General features: G+C 44.1%; 1 protein-coding gene across 10 annotated transcripts in view; it reads left to right on the plus strand.

The window, feature by feature from the left end:
- ATP11C (ATPase phospholipid transporting 11C (ATP11C blood group)) overlaps window positions 1-8,826 on the plus strand; it is a 119,418-nt gene extending 110,592 nt beyond the window's left edge. For 4 of the 10 annotated variants that reach the window (XM_074962679.1, XM_074962680.1, XM_074962673.1 and 1 more), the window contains one exon: window positions 5,147-8,826. In XM_074962679.1, the coding sequence (XP_074818780.1) occupies window positions 5,147-5,287 (141 nt within the window). In that variant the 3' untranslated portion in view covers window positions 5,288-8,826. Of the gene's footprint in view, window positions 1-744; window positions 836-2,021; window positions 2,127-5,146 lie in introns of those variants that run through there. The other 6 variants (XR_012640803.1, XM_074962676.1, XM_074962675.1 and 3 more) reach the window with 6 other exon arrangements.
- Window positions 8,827-19,522: the final 10,696 nt, after the last annotated feature.

The raw sequence follows: 19,522 nt of genomic DNA on the forward strand, positions 1-19,522 counted from the left end.
AGGATTTCATCCCTTGTGCTCACACAGGCAAGCAAGACACCTACCATCCAACATAGTAGTTTGGTCGTTCCCTCCTTCAGCAGGAGTGGGGCTTAAGCCTCGAGCCCCGGCAGCTGTGTGCCGGCTCTTGAATTTCTGAAGATTGTCGTTATATGGCTTGGAGGGTTAGTAAGTTTGGCCACCCCGATGTGTATATACATAAAAAAGACAAGATGGGGGTTTCAAGATGTTATGTTTCAAGTAGCAATACTAAATTGTAGTCAAGAGTTTCGGACATGAGGGTCTAAAGTTAGACGCTTGTATCTGTAACTAGACGCCTAAGTAAGTGGCCTGATTTTGAAAGGTGTCGAGGAGCCGCAGCCTCCACTGATTTTGGTGGAAAATCCCACTTATTCAGGTGCCTAAACTTCCAACGTGCTGTCTAAGATTTCAAAAGCCAGTGCGTCTGAATAGCAAGAGCAGTGACTCCTGTCTCTTCTTTGAAAAATGGCGGGTGAAATCCTGACCCCATCAAAATCCATGTGATTTTTGCCCTTGACTTCAGTGAGGCTGGGGTTTCACCTGGAGCGGTCCCATTTTGTAATGTTTCTCTTCAGTGCACTGCTATTCACTCGGCCTGTATTTGTCAATGCTTCTCTGTGCAAGTGTTTTGAAATGCAAAGTGCATTCATGTTTTCTTTTGGTTTCTGCATTTCTCTCTCTCTCTGCTGCCATTTTCCACCTTTTTGTGCTGTTGCGAACTAGGTAACGAAACGCCTTCCTTCCTCAGGACCATCCACTATCTTCATGCTCTCTCAAACTTCCAGCAATCACAGCTTTTCTTGGAATGAATAAGGTGATTTCCTTTCTCAATCAGTACAAGTTTGCTTGTGCTGCTGTTTTTTCCTTCTCCGAATGCATAACCATGATAACCTGTGGTTTTTAGATCTGCTTGTGCAATAAACAGTTTTTTAAAGGTACCTTTTCATTTAAATATATTTTGTCTACCCCTTTCCCTTTGGTGTCGCTATCCCGTTATTTAAAGCTTTGCAACAACTTGCTGCACATCAGCTCAGCTGTGCTTGTTGCATGCATCCTCATTATTTAATACGACCCATAGGTGTGCATGGTGCTTGACAGACAGTCAGACGTAAGACAGGTTACACCCTCAGGGGACTTACAATCTGCATTTTGGACCAGATTGTCAGCTAGTGTAAAACGGTGCAGCTCCATGGAAATCCATGGAGTTGTGAGAAATAACTGTGGATCTTTCCCTGTCTTTACATACCCACTTTTCCCCCGTAGAGCCTGTTTGAGTGCGTTAGATAAAGCTTTCTTCGAAACATGGAAACAACAATCTACTTTATTTTGATTGTGCTCCCAGTTATTTGATTTGTGTGCAAACAGTCCATCTCGCACTTGGCCAATTCCGTAGGCTAGCAGTAACTTCTTGAACACATTCCTTTGGCTAACAAAACAATATTTACTCACATGACAGTAAAGAATGTATTTTGCTATTCGTAAAAGCTATAAAGTTTCGACAAAATAAACAAAGATTTTGTACCAGTTACGCTGAGTGCAATTCTCAATTGCAGCTGCTCTCTATGGGGATGGTAAGAGACCAGAGCATTTTATGCATGTTCCTAGCTGGTTTCATTTTCACCTTGCTGTGTTTGCCACATACTTGTCAGTGTCCAAAAATACTACTTCAGAGGGTGATGGATTCTTTCCCTCTCCGAGAAACTTCCCAACTTGGATGCTCAAAACTGGGCATCTAAATAAGCGGGGGTGATCTTCAGAGTTGTGGCACACACCACTCATATTCATCGAAGGTGCCTTACTCTTCGGCACTCATACTTGAAAAATTTGGCCAATATTTCATAATCTTGGCATTTATAAATCATGTCTTGGGTTAGTCTTTTTGATTATTTACCTTAAAGTTTTCTTACAGAATGATTCAATAAGGCTTCTTTTATTTGTTACACCACTGGGTAGATGAACATTTCTCATGTGCTTTAAGTATTTTTGCCTCACTATTACAGAAAAAACTGAGCAATAGGAAGGAATCTGATTCACTGTCGTCCAGACCTTCTGTCAGACCTCTTCTTTTAAGAACATTCTCAGACGAGTCTAATGTATAGTAACAGGTACCCTGTCCAAAAGAATTGGGATGGTTTTAAAGGCACAGATTAACCAAATGTTCCAAAAATCAATTAAAATATAGGTTTTATAATCTTCTCAGTTGTTGGTGTGGGGCACCTGTCTTTGCAAAACATAAAGGTGCAATGCTTGGTGTACATTTTAATCTTTGGAGCTATCTAAACAACTTTTTTGAACCTCAGTGGATGTGTGCAGATTCTTTAGAGTTCCAAGCTCCCACTGTATGTAATTAAAATGCACAGTATAATTGGCATAAGCCAAGTTTATTTCAGTAATATTGAGACAACTGAGACTGAACATACTGTCAGTAAATTATGTTAACAGTGATCATAAAACTTTAATACTCATGTATTTGTAATGAAATGTCCAAATCCCAATGATTAAAATTATTCCATTATTGCATCTGGATCAATTCAAAGGTTATGGGTTTGTTTTTTTTTGTAAGTGCATGCTTTTCTGTCAGAATTAGAGAAAGAAATGTTAATGTATGTGAACAGAATTGAATCTAAACATGTACTGTATTTGATTATATGTACAGCACACTTGTGTGTGTGTGTGTGTGTGTATAGACATATAATTACTATAGTACATGTTTGGCTTTTTAATAATCATGTTTAGAATCACTCTCTATGCCTCTAGCTGTAGAAATCTATAAAAGTGCCAAATTTCATTCACACTTAGAAGAAATGTCACATAGCCGGGCAGTGCCAGGTGCCAGCACAAAGCTGCAACCTTGCTACAAATGTCTTCTTGTTCCTCCTAAGGTATTTGTATATAAATTTGCAAGTAAGGGAGCCATTGAGGCAAATAGATTCCAGGTTAAAAAGCCTACTTTTACTGGTCTTTGTTAGTAAATGTTTGTGCTAGTCTGGATGTTCATACTCCCAAGTATTAACCCTGCTGCTCCTTAGTGTAACTATTTTGTACCGAAACAAGGATTGCTGTTCTCAGTACCAGCTCGGACACTTACTTTGAGGAAGGAGGGGGTCTTGTCCCGAATGAAAGATTGCTTACCTATAAGTCTACCAGTGGGCTAAAAATGGAGGGTGCTGCCCTTTATAAATGCCCTTATTAACAGAGCCCTAAGAATAAAAATGTCACTTCCATTTAACTCCGTGATTGTTCTACACCAGTGGCTCTCAAACTTTTTTACTGGTGACCCCTTTCACATACCAAGCCTCTGAGTGCAACCCCCCATATAAATTAAAAACACTTTAAAATATATATTTAACACCATTATAAATGCTGGAGGCAAAGCGTGATTTGGGGTGGAGGTTGACAGGTCACGACCCCACATGTAATAACCTTGCAAGCCCCTGAGGGGTCCTGACCCCCAGTTTGAGAACCCTTGTTCTACAACCTCCTGGACTTAGGGATGCTGCATGCTGTTATTTTCAAGCAGTCTGATTCATTTGGCTCGGTTGCTGTCTTTAATTTTTTTCCTCTTTTGATGGACCACGCAGCCTGGTCAGCATACCAGATTAAATAAATAGACCTGCAAATGGCCCACCTCCTCTGACAGGACTATAGGCTGCTCTGGGGTGGGGTGTTCACATGTACTAGGCCCAGAAGTCTGCTGATCTCATTGCTAGTCAGTTGGAATCCCATTGCACCCCTGAGTGTTCTCTGAACTGCAATGGTGAGTGGGGCAAAGTCACACTGTGTTTGGCTGAATTTTGCAGGAAATGTGTCACCAGCTGGGGCAGTTCTCTGCCACCCAGATTTTTGTTTTACGCCAGGTTCCATAGAGATGGCTAGGTTTTTAAATGTTATCACAGTTTTGAGGCACAGAAAAATGCACCTATTTCCACTCCAAAAATTCTTAGTGAAAACAGGCTGTTTCCACATTTTCAGCAATCCATGAAAAATATTTGATATTTGAGGGCGTCATTGTTCCAAATAATTTGCCCATCTTTGTGTGGACGCCCTGAGGCATACAGCCTCTGCAAAAGGTCTGCGCTCCCCACTCACCTGGGGGCAGTGCAGGAGCACCGAAGCAGTGATGGCAACCCTGATATTGCAGTAGCCCCTGTCCCATCGGAGCACCAGTGTGTTGCAGACACCCAGCAGCCAAAGGATGGCTTGATCATCTGAGCCTCATGTTTTGCATAGTTGGTTGCTCTAAGAATCCTGCTAACAAGAAGTCGGCTACTTGAAAGCCCAGTTTCCAATCCCAGAAGACTGTGGTTGTTAAATTGTGTGCCACGCTGCTTACTTTGGGGGAAGTCTTATGGAAGAGGGGTGTTACATGCATGTCAAATATTTATGCCTGTAGCCAGCTTCAGCCATCTGATCACTCAGATCTGACTGAGGATCTTCCCACAGAGACATTACCCACTTCTTTAGTAGTTAAATGCTGCAATAATTTTTCCATCTGGGAAGCATATTGCTTCCTAAATGTTCTGCTTTTCAGGTCACATACACTAGCCAGTGAGGTTTTTCGTGCCTTATTCTACACCTCTTGATGGATATCAACCTCTTTCACCTCCTATTCGACATGCACATGTGTGCATAGAATGATTGAATAAATGTAATGTTAGACCAGAAGCAGCAAGGAAAAAAATCAACTTTAAAAAAGGGAGGAAATTCCCCCTAGTCTACTAAGTGCTATTAGTTGGGAAAGATCCCATCCTTCCTATATTACAGGAGTTTCTCTTGGTAAATATTTGCCTCCATTAACATCAGATCAGATGTGGTCGGTTCCCTTCACAAATCAGTGTGGTGCCAGGTGCAGTTGGACTGAATTAATATGAGAATCCCAGGGGAGAGCAAGTCAGAAGTTAATCCTTGACCTAATGTAGCGTTTTGAAAACCGTGCAAATTCATTTGTCACACTACTCTCTCCCCTTCACTGTGAATGCAGTTTGGCATTTTATCACTGTCTTTTTATCACCATTCCTGTTATTCTCCTAGCAAATTCTAATACTTGGTTGTTTAGAATAACACAACTATGATTTTTGGAATGTAAAGATTAAAGTAAACCATCTTTTCCCTTCTAATTTTACAGACTGTACCCTTTAATCTGCCTATGCTATTGTCCTACAAACCTATGGAGAATGGATACATTTCTGAAATGAAGATCAAAGACGCTGTTACTAACTTGACACACCACCACCATCTCAGGGTACCTCAAATGCAACAACTTTAAACACTGCACCTTGTCATGCCGCAGGACAAGCCGTGTGTTTGAACTCACAGTTCTCCTTTAAAATGACACGTATTGTAAGCAGCTTTGCTGACCAAGCAGCTGCGGCCCTTATTTTTTCAAAGTCTGAAAATGGAAAAGACTGGGACATAAGAAGTCCATGGAATCGGGAGTGGAGAAAAGGACGTCTAGAATTCCATAAAAATGGAACCATAGAAACTTTAGAGACACATGGATACTCCTTATGCCCACTGACTAGAAGGAGGTTCCTCCATTACAGATTCATCCAACAGCAGTGAATGGCCACTAAAGTCTTATTCTTTTGCCTGACCAAAGAAGTAGCACAGCCTTTGTGCTTAATCACGGTCTTGTCCAGCTCCCATGGAAGACATTGGAAAGGCTCCCATCATGGAAGTTGGGTTGGACCCGAAATTAGAACCATGTTCTGTCGTCTTGCACAGCTCCCGTGGCCGCTCATGAGAGTTGTGCACCAGCAGCTGAAGCCAGGAAGTGATTGTTAGAAAAGTTCAGCATTTAAATCCATGCAGCAGAAGTACTTGAAAATATTGACGGACTGAGCTGTTGATGGTGTGAAATGTCCAGTTGCGAACAGCAGGGTTAGAGCTGTTTAAATGTTCTCTGTTTATTAAAATGCAGAAGCGTGTGTCAGCCTGAACATTTCTGAGGAGCTGATCAAAATATTTGAAGAGTTTTCATATGGCAGGACTTCTTTTCCACGTTACCAGGTTTGTTTCTGGAACAGGAGGAAGACATAATAACTAAACCTTTCCCCTTCTGTATTGAAAATACACAGAATTCCTTCATTACTCATGAAAATCTCCTTAGTCAGGAAAGAATCTTAAATAAAAGTTGTGTTGTGGCAGGTTTTCAGCCCAAGCTTAACTGGGCTTCTGTAGTTATGCTCACACTTCTGTGAATGTAATTGCAGTTGTTTCGACACCTTCAAGACCTGAATGGTAGTCACAACCGGGCCTTAAGTGACCCATTGACATTGATTGTGCTTGCAGATAATACCAGATAAATCTGCAATCTTCATGATCTGCATCAACAAAAGGGGAGGTCAGTTTAAAAATAAGTGAATAAATGCATCTGGCTCTCTGAGTAACATTTTACTGGGTTCTAAAATCCGCAGATTTTTTTTAAAAATTGCAGGTTAAGATGTTGATTTAATAACGCCACGTGTGCACAGCATAAAGGTAAAATGCTGGGCAACCAACTTCTGGTTGTTTTTTATTATGCAGGAAAACAATACTACTTTGATTATAAAAAGTCCTGAGTGAGCACAGATTAAGTGCAATTGGCATTTTATTTTTTGAATGATATTTTCCCACCAGGTTGACTCCCCCATCATCCTGTATGGCCCAGGTGTCCCTGTGCCATATAAAGCAAAAAAGAAAGACTTGGGGTAAAAATTTTCAAGGTATGTAAGTCCCATTTTCTTGGGCTCCCAAGTCTTATTGCAAGTCAATGGGACTTAGGCTCCCAAGTCACTTGGGCACTTTTGACAATTTTACCTTTAGGCTTTGCTTTGCTCATGCCCAGAGAGACTAGAAATTAGGGCTGGACAGAAAATTCCCATCTCCATGAAATATCGATGAACAACAGAAAAGAATTTTGCAAAAAATTATTTTCCCTTCCCTCCCTTCAAAAAGTTTGGAAACTCTAAACCTGCAAAGGAGTTGGCGCTACTGTGATCAGAAAGCCGCGCACCTGATTCTATGCCTGGTCATAGCCTTGGTTTTAAAAAACACCGACCGGCTGATCAGTCTCTTGGCCTCTCTCCTGCTGCCTCTGAAGTAGTTGGGACGTTTCCTTAGGGGAAGCTGGATCGGGTTCTCTTCCCCCCATCCCCAGTAATTGCAGGCAAACCCTCATCTATATCTAAGCAGTCACACAAAGCCTGCCATTCATGGAAAGCAAGGGGAAGGAGCGGAAACTGCATGCAAGAGGCTTCTGCCACCCCTGCACATCATGACTGCTCTATGCTACTCAACATGGGGTGGGGGGAAATGTGAGCAGGCCTCGTGGGTTGGACACCCCACAGCTCCTAAGACCCAGCATGGATGGGGGAGTGCTCAGCCCCATTCACGGCAAAAGTGGCCACGGCTCAGCCCCTCCTTGCTGAGGACAGGGGCGAGGATTGCATTCCCCTTCATAGTCCCTATAACCAAGACCCTTTTTCCTTTGGCTCATCGCACGGGACTAGAAGGGAGCCTTAGCTCTTGTCTGGTCACCAGTGTTGATTGCTATCATGTTGTGCCTACACGTTCGAGCACGAGGGGTACATCCACCCGATACACTGACAATATGGTCTGTTTGCCAACTCTGAGCTTTCTGCTTCAATGCACAGTTCTGTTTGTTGGTATGTTTACATAATCTTCAAAATGTGGGCACTGAAAGGCAGATTTCCAATGATCTGAGACCATTCCAAGTCCGACGCGGACCGCCTCCCTCCTGGTTTGTTTCGTGTAGCATTCTGCGTTGTTGGGATCCAATTCTGCTCCGGCTGACACCAGCTGAATTTTTCCTTTTGGCTTCAGCAAGAGCAGGATTGTGGCATGTTCTCAGGAGTACTGATGGAGGGGGAAGGAGGGAATAACTATCCTGCATTTTAAGAGTAAGCTTGATTGGAACCAAATTTTTCTCTTTCCATCTCCAAATAATTAATTCTGGTGTAGAGTGAACCATTCACTGTAGACGTACATCTGAAACCAAAACTGATGTGAGGATCCACAAGGATGGGCTGGAATTAACACCAAACCTCTAGAAGACCGGCTGTAGAGTGTTGGAAATGCAGGTTGGCTATCTTGAGCAAGAGCCTTAGCTAGTGTATTGGTGTAGGTCCACGGACTCCAGCAGAACTATGCTGATGTACACCAACTAAAGGTATGACCCTCTGGATTCAAAACTAGCAAACCCCACATCTGTTGCTTCTTGGGGACCTGTGGTATAAGAGAGAACAGAAGAATTAATTCTGGAATTAGGGAGGTCCTGCAGCTGAGGTCCTGCCAAAGATTAGATAGCTCAGAATGGCAATAATTTGACAGTAACACAGTAATACCGTGATTGTTGTTCATATAAAACAATACAAGTTGTATTGTTACGACACATTTCAGTAATGAGCTAAAAGGTCAGTCGGAGCTTAAAGGTGGAAAATCTTGAAGGAAACCGGTTAGTGTTTCTAACAATTCCCTGCAGATTAATCACACTGATTAGTGACACAGAAAGTTAAGAAAAGTAACTAGACTCGCTCGAAGTACTAGTGAACATTTTCAGAAACTAATCTTTGTATGAGGATAGTATAAATTGTCAGGAATTACATACAAATTGAAATGCAAATTTGCATACCTACCTACCAGTGGAAGATATAATTAATATCACTGTTGTGCCACTCATCCAACTTCTCAGTTATGGGGGTTTTTAAAATATGGTTGCCTATAAAAAGATGTAACTAAAACACAGTTGATGAGAAGAAACATTTTTCAGCTTCTTTTAAAAAAAAAAAAAAAAAAAAGAGGGACTGCAAACTTACTTCCTCCCCTCCCCACTTAAAATACAATTTTATACATGTGTTCCTTTATATAACAGATATTGAATGTGAATGTTACCTTTTATGAATGCAACTTGCCCTTTTTCATGACAGAAACTTCTGTTTGAAGTAATCAATAAACTTTGGTATGTTGTTCTGATTAATATTTTTGCCTCATCTGTCTCCTGGGATGCTCCTAACCCTCATTTGCAGGAGCAAGTAAATGGTTTATCATAGAAGCAAAAGATGCAGTTCCTAATGCAGGAGGTAAATGGGGAGAGGTGTGGTCGGTTACACGTAATACACAGTGCTTTATTCCTCACATAGGGCCTGATCCAACCCTGTGGGAGTCAGTGGAAAGATGCCCACTATCTTCAGTGGGTACTGGATTGGGTCAACAGAGCCATACGTAATTCTCCATGGGCAGCTCCCACTGCTGTCAACAAGAATGACACCACAAGGGAAGAGTATGGTAGCGTCTACGTTACTGTATCTTTTGTCAATCCACTGAATAGTAATTCTACTAATGATAAATAAAACACTGCACATCTGTAGCTATTGCTGTGGACACACATCCCCAATCCACAAATAATGCCCTGGGTCAAAATATAAAAACCTGGGTGCTTGAGTTTAGATGCACAAGTACTTTCATTTTCAGAGGTGCTGAGCACCCAAAGGTCCAACTTAGTGGGAACTGCAGCTGCTCAGCTCCTCAGCAAGTCAGACCGCTTAGCTAGGCACCAAGTGTGAAAATGTTGGCCTTCATGCACAATGTTATATACTGGGGACTTGGGTAAGGAGTAACTGAAACTATCAGCTGGTTTTCAGCTCCCAGCAATCTTGTCTTCCATGCTACAAGCACAGCAGAGAAGATCAGAGCCCAATCTCTAAACTGCCTGGAGTTGATGAAATGCAGGTTAGGATTTGTGCTAATGAAATTCAGTGTCATTACAAATTGTTGGAGCAATTCACGCGCTGTGTGTGTTTATTTTTAAGATGAGTGTGTCTGACTCAAATTAAAATGTTTGCCAAAAAAAAAAAAGTTTGAGAAATTCTGTTTCTGCCTCTTTAATTATTAAGCTTCTGTGAACCATCGCAGGACAGATGGCGGAGCTATTTAAAACTAAAGTTAACCTTTACGGAGTAGCATGTACTACTGGAAACCAAATATACATGTTGGGAATCTTAATAGTCTATTGTACTGTATATTATACTGTAGTGAGTGATAGGTAAAATGATCTGAACAATTGCAAAGGCTTTTTATCTGAATTGGCTATAAAGAGCGGCAGGAACAGAGTGGGAGTAAAGTTAGTGGTGTGAGACTTATGTGAATTGTCAAATACTTCAGAAAGCTCTGAACCATCGCGATAACGTTTAAAATATCTATTTAATAGCTAAGGCGGGCAGGGGTACTGAGCGTTCTCCCCCTCAGGTGCTTGGCTGGATGGTTTCTGCTCACATGCTCAGGGTCTAACTGCTCACCGTATGTGAGGTCAGGAAGGAATTTTCCTCCAGGTCAGATTGACAGGGACCCTTGGTGGGGGGGAAAGGGGTGTTCACCTTCCTCTGCATTATGTGGGTGCAGGTCACTTGCCAGGATTCTCTGGGTGTATCTCATTTAATCATTTCCCTGCTACTGCGGGGGCCTCAGGCACTGGTGCACCTTGGTCCCTCCTATGCAGTGCTTGGGGCACATAATAGTCTGGTCTCCTGTGGGTCTCATTTATGTTGCTCTTATTTCTGACATTGGGTTACTGTTGGGGTGCTGGGTGGTGTGGGTGGGTTGTGCAATACAGGAGGTCAGACCAGATGATCTAGTGGTCTCTCTGGCCTTAAATTCTAACTCTATGAATTGGAGAAGTTTTTGAAATGAGACATAATGGGCATTTCCTAATGTTCAGACCTTTCTTTTTTTTTTTTAAAATAAGGACTTTTAAGGTCAAGTTTTCAAAACGTCAAAGCCCGCTTGCATATACACCAGGCCTTCACACCCCTCACTCCATATTTGTTTGTTTCAGTGCGATAAGGGCAAAAACAGATCCATCTGCATCTCCGTGTGCATGTGTGTGAGAGAGAGAAAAGGTGGCCTTCCTGCAGCTGCTTGTGGAAACATTACAATCTGATTTCAGGCTCGCTTTGAAACTTTTGAAATAGTGGGATCTAAAGTGGTGAGCTGACTCTGCAGCAGAAGACTTTGCAGACTGCAACAGCATATCCCTCCCCCCCCCCATGTACTAGTATTTATAGCAAGAAAGTAAAGTAAATGAACCTAAGCAGGGTTCCAACTCAGTCCTCGGGCATGGAGTCCAACCTTCCCAAAAGGGTTAGCCTCCCCTCTTTACTTCAGTCTGCCCCAAGCCACAGATGGCTGATGCGGTTTAAAGCATGGCAGTTTCCATAGCCGCTGGTACGCAAGGGAGTGATGTGGCCGGCGTCACATCCAATTGCCTTTGACTTCCCTAATCCTATTGACCAGGTACCAGTTTTACATCTGGATGAACTGGAGCAGCCTTTCCATATGCGATCCAATGAGGCATAAACCTACAACCTCCAGGATTATAGCTGAACGCCTTAGCCATTGATTTTAACAGGGCCGGGATTTTACCCCAGCTACTAAAGGAGTTGGCGGATGTGATTGCAGAGCCACTGGCCATTATCTTTGAAAACTCATGGCGATCGGGGGAGGTCCCAGATGACTGAAAAAAGGCTAATGTAGTGCCCATCTTTAAAAAAGGGAAGAAGGAGGATCCTGGGAACTACAGGCCAGTCAGCCTCACCTCAGTCCCTGGAAAAATCATGGAGCAGGTCCTCAAGGAATCAATTCTGAAGCACTTAGAGGAGAGGAAAGTGATCAGGAACAGTCAGCATGGATTCACCAAGGGCAAGTCATGCCTGACTAATCTAATTGCCTTCTATGACGAGATAACTGGCTCTGTGGATGAAGGGAAAGCAGTGGACGTGTTGTTCCTTGACTTTAGCAAAGTTTTTGACACGGTCTCCCACAGTATTCTTGCCAGCAAGTTAAAGAAGTATGGGCTGGATGAATGGACGATAAGGTGGATAGAAAGCTGGCTAGATTGTCGGGCTCAACGGGTAGTGATCAATGGCTCCATGTCTAGTTGGCAGCCGGTATCAAGTGGAGTGCCCCAAGGGTCGGGACCGGTTTTGTTCAATATCTTCATAAATGATCTGGAGGATGGTGTGGATTGCACCCTCAGCAAGTTTGCAGATGACACTAAACTGGGAGGAGAGGTAGATACGCTGGAGGGTAGGGATAGGATACAGAGGGACCTAGACAAATTGGAGGATTGGGCCAAAAGAAATCTGATGAGGTTCAACAAGGACAAGTGCAGAGTCCTGCGCTTAGGATGGAAGAATCCCATGCATCGCTACAGACTCAGGACTGAATGGCTAGGCAGCAGTTCTGCAGAAAAGGACCTAGGGGTTACAGCGGACGAGAAGCTGGATATGAGTCAACAGTGTGCCCTTGTTGCCAAGAAGGCCAACGGCATTTTGGGATGTATAAGTAGGGGCATTGCCAGCAGATCGAGGGATGTGATCGTTCCCCTCTATTCGACATTGGTGAGGCCTCATCTGGAGTACTGTGTCCAGTTTTGGGCCCCACACTACAAGAAGGATGTGGAAAAATTGGAAAGAGTCCAGCGGAGGGCAACAAAAATGATTAGGGGACTGGAACACATGAGTTATGAGGAGAGGCTGAGGGAACTGGGATTGTTGAGTCTGCGGAAGAGAAGAATGAGGGGGGATTTGATAGCTGCTTTCAACTACCTGAAAGGTGGTTCCAAAGAGGATGGATCTAGACTGTTCTCAGTGGTAGCTGATGACAGAACAAGGAGTAATGGTCTCAAGTTGCAGTGAGGGAGGTTTAGGTTGGATATTAGGAAAAACTTTTTCACTAGGAGGGTGGTGAAACTCTGGAATGCGTTACCTAGGGAGGTGGTAGAATCTCCTTCCCTAGAAGTTTTTAAGGTCAGGCTTGACAAAGCCCTGGCTGGGATGATTTAGTTGGGGATCGGTCCTGCTTTGAGCAGGGGGTTGGACTAGATGACCTCCTGAGGTCCCTTCCAACCCTGATATTCTATGATTCTAAGATGTGAGGTGTGGTGGCCAGATGGTTATTTGCTATTTGCCATTGACTTCAGTAGGGCCAGGATTTCACCTTCTCCGTGGTAGGTTCTAGAGAAGATGAACTGAAGCTAGCCTCTTGTTCACTGGGGACCAGGTAGTGTCCCTGTCCCCTGACTTATTGCTAAGACACTGGTAAACTGTAGACAAGTGAGCTTATGTATCTGATGCACTTTAAACTCTGCTGAAATTGCTGGGTATGTAAAAGGTAGTTCATCCCTGGTATAAGCTCTTTGATGTCAATATACTTATACCAGCAATGAACATATTCCTTTCACTTCGGGTCAGTTCCAAACTAAATTTAGCTAAACCTGTTTTTCCAGTTTCCAGGATTGCTTAAAATATAAACTCTTAGCTCCAGCTCTGGGCGTGAAAGTGCTAGATTGCCCTGCTGCTCTGTGGGGCCATTAGTGCTTGTGGATATTTTCCTAGGGAGCACCAGCATCAAATAAGCCATCATCTATGTGCGCATCCCAGGGCCTTAAACCCGCTAACGCTCACCTGGGGAAGGCCTTGGGCTGGGGTTTGGCCAGAGACCAATGTACAGAACCAATTGTTGTGGATGAGATAGGGGTGATAAACAGGAACGTAGCAACTGATTTCCTGAATTATGTGAATCTGCTAGTTGGAAACCAGGGTAGAGGGACTGTAGCTGGAGCTTCCTAAACTTCAGCAGCTGTCACAGTAAGGGCACAAGATGGGACTGAGGCGTCAGTCTCCCCCACTACTACATAGGTCACTGTGACCCAAAGACCATGGATGCCAACGGGCAGAGGGCTACTCTGGATTCACCAAAGGAATGTCATGGAGGGGCTCTGATGAAAGCCTCTGTCCCATTGGTCGTCATAATAATGGCAAAATGGATGTTGTATAAGGAGTTATGTGTATACGCTGAAAAATATGTTCTTAAGGTCTGTCATGAGACTGGTCACCTGAAGGGTAAAAAGTTGGTTTTCTTTCAGGCAAGAATTATGTTTCTAGCTGCCTGCTTCCATGTAAATTAAATATTGTCTGGTTCACAGTGGGCCTCCATTTACTATATGAGTCAAATGCTAATGAAGGATTGTGAAATCTTCAAAGAGAGGAAATTTACAGGCAGAAGTGACCCAGCAGGAGAGAGAGAGCCCTATTTACATAAGGACAATGAACTTTTGGGGGTACAACTAAGCAGTACAGAGGCACACCCTCATTCCATCCATCTGTCAAGACAAGCGGCCAGCAGCCTTGATCTCATAAGAAGGGACTGCAGCCAAACTGGTTGAAAATCCTGGGGAAATGACAGGGGTAAGCTACCTTGTAGGAGATAGGGGAATGCCTTGTTGTTTATGTGTAGGCTCTAGAAAGTGTGTTACGATTTTGTTTTATATATCACCACTTGTTTCCAGTATTCTCACTCTCGTTCACTCGAATCTCAGTTCTTTGATAATAAACTTCTTCTTCTTGTCTCTATAAAGCGCTATGTGTTAAGTGATGTGGTGATTCTGAGTTGAATCTAACAAACTGGTGTGAACTGCTCCTTTGGGAACAGCGGATCGGAGAGTTCTGTGAACAGGGACTTGGGCACAGCCGGAGGATGCTTGGAGGACGTGGGGGTGAGGGGTTGCCTATCGCTGTCCCTTACAAAGAGAATCCGGCCTAGTGGAGACTGATGAGGGTGGTGAGCCCAGTGCATCATAGCAGTGCAATTGCCTGTGCTCCACTGGGACCAGTGCTGTGTGTAGAAACAGTGGTGAGTTACCAGCGTGCCAGGGGAATCCACTCAGTGATAAGCATGCCAAAATTCCCTGGGCCAGGCGAAGCCTAAGGCTGCCAGTTGCAGAAGAGGGCAATGCAGAGAGTTCAGCCAATTGATTTCTTCCTTAGGTGCAGGCGTTTCTCCAGGTCTAACAGGGCAGCTTCTGACAGAGCAGAGGGGCTGGGGCAATTGAAAGGAAATTCCGCATCTGAGTTCCTGGCTTTTCAGCCTGGCCACACAGTTGGAAGGAGCAGCAGTCAGAAGCGGGAGCAATAAAAACTGAAGCCTTTCCAAGAGGGAGAATGGCTGTTGCTCCAAAATGGAGCTATGCTGGGGAATGGTCTCTGGTTCTTCAGATCAGCCTCAGAAGGAGCTTACAGTGGCATGGGGAGTTACATGTCTGGGTTTGTTTAAAAGGCAACATGTAAAGAGCGACTTGTTTGATTGAACAGGGATTTCTGCTGTGTTTTTTCACCAAATAGCATCAGTCCCATACAGGCTATGTTGGCCTTTGTCAGAACTGGGTTTTACTGAAGTATGAGCTGAAATTATTAAATTAATGGGGAAATTCTCCCACTCCCCGATGGTCTGTTGCTGTCAGCCCACATGGAATAAAACTCGGAAAGTAGAGGAGTCTTGTGGAAACTCTAACATAACCTTTCCAAGGGAATGAGATCTGTCCTGCTCCCTGTGGAGCCTTGTTCCCTTCCAGTGCAGTCGAAGAACATCATCCCAGGGGTCCCATCTTGCAAGGAGCTGAGCACCATATCGCTTAGCATGTTGTGGGATCATGCCCTAGGATGGAGAGCCTCTTCAGCCAGAAGAACAGGACTGGTAGCTTCTGTTTGAGTGTCCATTCATCAGCCAGTGCAAAATAGGATCAACCCAGACTTTGCCTCCTCTGGAAATCCATCACTGCCGCAGCATGCTGGAGAGATGGCAAGTGTATGGAGGGCTTGAAAAATAACTACAGTACGTAAAAGAGAAGATTTTGCTGTAATGCAGCAATGTGAGGGAATACTGTTGAGGAGAAGCTGTACCTGTGTGTTCTTTGACCTACGCATAAGAGGTTTCCCCTGGAAACTGGCTCGTGATATTTTGGGCCAATCATGTCTGTACATGGCTACATTGCTATGGCTGCGTGGCAGTATAGCTACCTATTCAACACTTAAACACTAAATCCTTAACGGGCAAACCTTGCCTTCTGTTTCACCAGAAACCCCCCTGGACTCTGAATGGAAGTTGTGCCCAGTGTTTTCTCTTACATGCTTTGCATCTGTCAGTTGTATCTGGCTGCTGATGTCTCCTGGGGTGGCGCGAAGGTATCCGTATCCAATAAAAAAGAGCCGGCACTGATGGCTCAGGCTTAGAAGATCTTGCTCTTACTGGGCTGTCTCATTTGGGTTTGATGGCAGCAGAGCTGGTCAATATCAATGTCGCTAGGTGCCTGGGCATGTGTAACTAAACGCTGGCCATAGACACCAAGACATTTGCAGCATCTCACAAAACACTGGAGGTCAGTGCAGGAGAACTCTCTGGTGCTGAGCCAGTCAAGCCATGTCCTGTGGCTCCCACTTGCAGAGAGACACCTTCTGTGGCAAAGTAGAATGAACATCTATTCAGGGGACACCATCGCAGGGCCTAATCACATCAGCCACACTATCAGAGGCTCGTTCACCTGCACATCTACCAATGTGATATATGCCATCATGTGCCAGCAATGCCCCTCTGCCATGTACATTGGTCAAACTGGACAGTCTCTATGTAAAAGAATAAATGGACACAAATCAGACGTCAAGAATTATAACATTCAATCTCTCTGGTCACTCGATTACAGACCTAAAAGTGGCAATATTACAACAAAAAAACTTCAAAAACAGACTCCAACGCGAGACTGCTGAATTGGAATTAATTTGCAAACTGGACACCATTAACTTAGGCTTGAATAAAGACTGGGAGTGGATGGGTCATTACACGAAGTAAAACCATTTCCGCTTGTTTATTTTCCCCCCCTACTGTTCCTCACACGTTCTTGTCAACTGCTGGAAATGGCCTACCTAGATTATCACTACAAAAGGTTTTTTTTCCTCTCCTGCTGGTAATAGCTCACCTTTCCTGATCACTCTTGTTACAGTGTGTATGGTAACACCCATTGTTTCATGTTCTCTGTGTATATAAAATCTCCCCACTGTATTTTCCACTGCATGCATCCGATGAAGTGAGCTGTAGCTCACGAAAGCTTATGCTCAAATAAATTTGTTAGTCTCTAAGGTGCCACAAGTCCTCCTTTTCTTTTTGCAGATACAGACTAACGCAGCTGCTACTCTGAAACCAATCATACAGCAAGGGGCTGCTGCTAATCTCTGCATCAACTGAGGTGGTGTGGAAGTGGGGCAATGGCTTTACTGCAATAAGTTACTGATCTACAGCTCCTTGGCTATTCCACAGCTGCACCATGTCTGAGTCCCTAGCTTTGCACGCGTTGACTATTTTTAATCTCTCTCCACTCTGCAATTGCTGGGGTTGCTTTAGTAGAGGTGAGTGTATCCTCTCCTCGAAGGCCCTAAGAACATAAACAGATCCAGCACTCCACAGCCAGACAGGAGTCTCCATTCACTGAACTATTAGGTTGGCGTTCGCTGTCAGTCGTGTCAATGTTAAAAAATTAAGTACAATTACACAACACACTGAACTAGAGAGGGGCGCTTCCTGTGTTCTGATTGACTGTGAAATATCAGCCCCTGCACTGCCCAAACAAACAAACAAAACCCCCAGAAATATGGCTCAGCAGTTAATTTCCCAGGGAAAACACTAAAGCATCACTGAAAACATCCTTAATAAGACAGTGGTCTTATAACCTTGTTGTAGGAGAGAGAATCTGACTCGGTGGCTAGATTGCCTGGCAAATCTGCATTTTGAACTCATCTGGGAAACGTTCCTTAGTTTGGAATACCCTAGCATGTTGGAAAGATATTTTTAAATGAGAACCCCAGAGTGGAGGCCCAAGACCGGTGCAAACACAATATTACCTGAAGGCTCTTGGATTCTAAATCTCTCTCCTTTTAAATTAGATACTATTCATTCACAAATAACTGCGCCCTCTCACACACAAGCCCCTTTGAAATGGAATGCTTACACAAGGTATTAACTTAACCCTTGCTGGAACCTGGCATGCTCATTTTATTTGCATAGCATACAACAGCTGTGCAAGCAGTGCCCGACTGACCTGCTGCTACAGCTCTGTGCAGACCGGCAGGGACTGCCCTAGGATGGGAACATGGGTTCATCTCCATGCTCCTTTAATTCATGGCCTCTCTGCTGAGACCTGCCACTAAAGAGAAAATCGATGTCAGATAGGAGTGGACTGTTTTGTATGCAATGTATGTCAATTTTGGAACTGTATTGAGACCATCAACTCTCTTAGATCCACCCTATCCCCAATCAGCAGCTGGTAACATTTTATCTCTCTACCAGCCTAGGCAGGATTTGAACGGATGAATCTCCCCTTAATAATTTTCTGACCCACCAATTCCCTGTTAATTTTTTTACAAACATATTTTGGTAGGTCCTACACAAACTCCATGCATTGCACTCTTTCTGCTTGTTGGGCAGCAACTATGATTTCATGCTGTTGCTAGAACTGTGCACAGTCCTGACCTCAGTGATGATTCCTCTACCCGAACCACGAGAAAGAAGAGACAGCCAGGATGGCATCTGCTGTGTCAGAAACAAGGAGAAAGCATTGGTTGAACTGGTAACTAAACCACGACATTTGTGGGGAAATTTTTCTTATAAAATTAAACAAGTGTTAAACAACCATGGAAGCCCTGTAAATATGACTCTTGCCAGAGTTTGCACCCTAATCTGATAGCCTGCCTAAATAATGACTAGCCCTGAATGCTGGAAGGCAAAGGGCCAGGCCAAAGGGGGAAGGGATAGCTCAGTATTTGAGCATTGGCCTGCTAAACCCAGGGTTGTGAGTTCTATTCTTAAGGGGGCCATTTAGGGATGGGGGCAAAAATTGGGGATTAGTCCTGCTTTGAGCAGGGGGTTGGACTAGCTGACCTCCTGAGGTCCCTTCCAACCCTGATATTCTATGGTTTTATGGGAAATCAACATAATTAAAAACAGCTGTTTCCCTGCAGAGTATCCCATCGCAGTAGCCTCGGATCTGCATGAGCTGGCAGGATGTTAGCCATTGACATCTGATCACCAAAGCTGACAGGGGTCAGCCCTAGCTGCTAAAGCACACTGCTGGTTTAACATGTTTCTGAGACCAAACAATTCTGCGCCAGCTCTGTTTCAGGCAACCGTGCTGGAGCCCGGCTACCAAACACAAAAAGACTTTGGTTTTAAATAGAGCTGGACAAAATTCTAGCTCAAATCGAACATGCTGCTTTGAAAATGTAGATGGGAAGGAGCAGCTAGGGAGGTAATAGTATTATTTGTCTTGTCCAGGAACTGACCCTGTCCCTTTCAGCCTGCTGCAGAGTGTAATTTAAAAGGGGGCCATCAGGTTTGGATGATTTCACACAGCTGAGAGGAGATGCTGCTTGGGCCAATAGCCTTAACAGGGAAGAGGCACTTCTAAGCCCAGGCAATGGCTCAAGCCTGACCTGACCACGTTACTGTGCTAGGAATTGCAAGGCTTGCTTTAAGATGCAGTGGTTGGTATGACATAGCAGCGATGCAGGTGGCAGCTGGCTTTCTGGCTGATGGCCTCAGCTGAGAACCAGAAGGAAGAGTTAGGATGAGGTGACTCAACTACCTCCTCAGACCCAAAGGGTCTCTCCAGGAAGGGCTGAGG

Source organism: Natator depressus, chromosome 9 (genome assembly GCF_965152275.1).
Source record: "Natator depressus isolate rNatDep1 chromosome 9, rNatDep2.hap1, whole genome shotgun sequence".
Classification (NCBI taxonomy): domain Eukaryota; kingdom Metazoa; phylum Chordata; order Testudines; family Cheloniidae; genus Natator; species Natator depressus.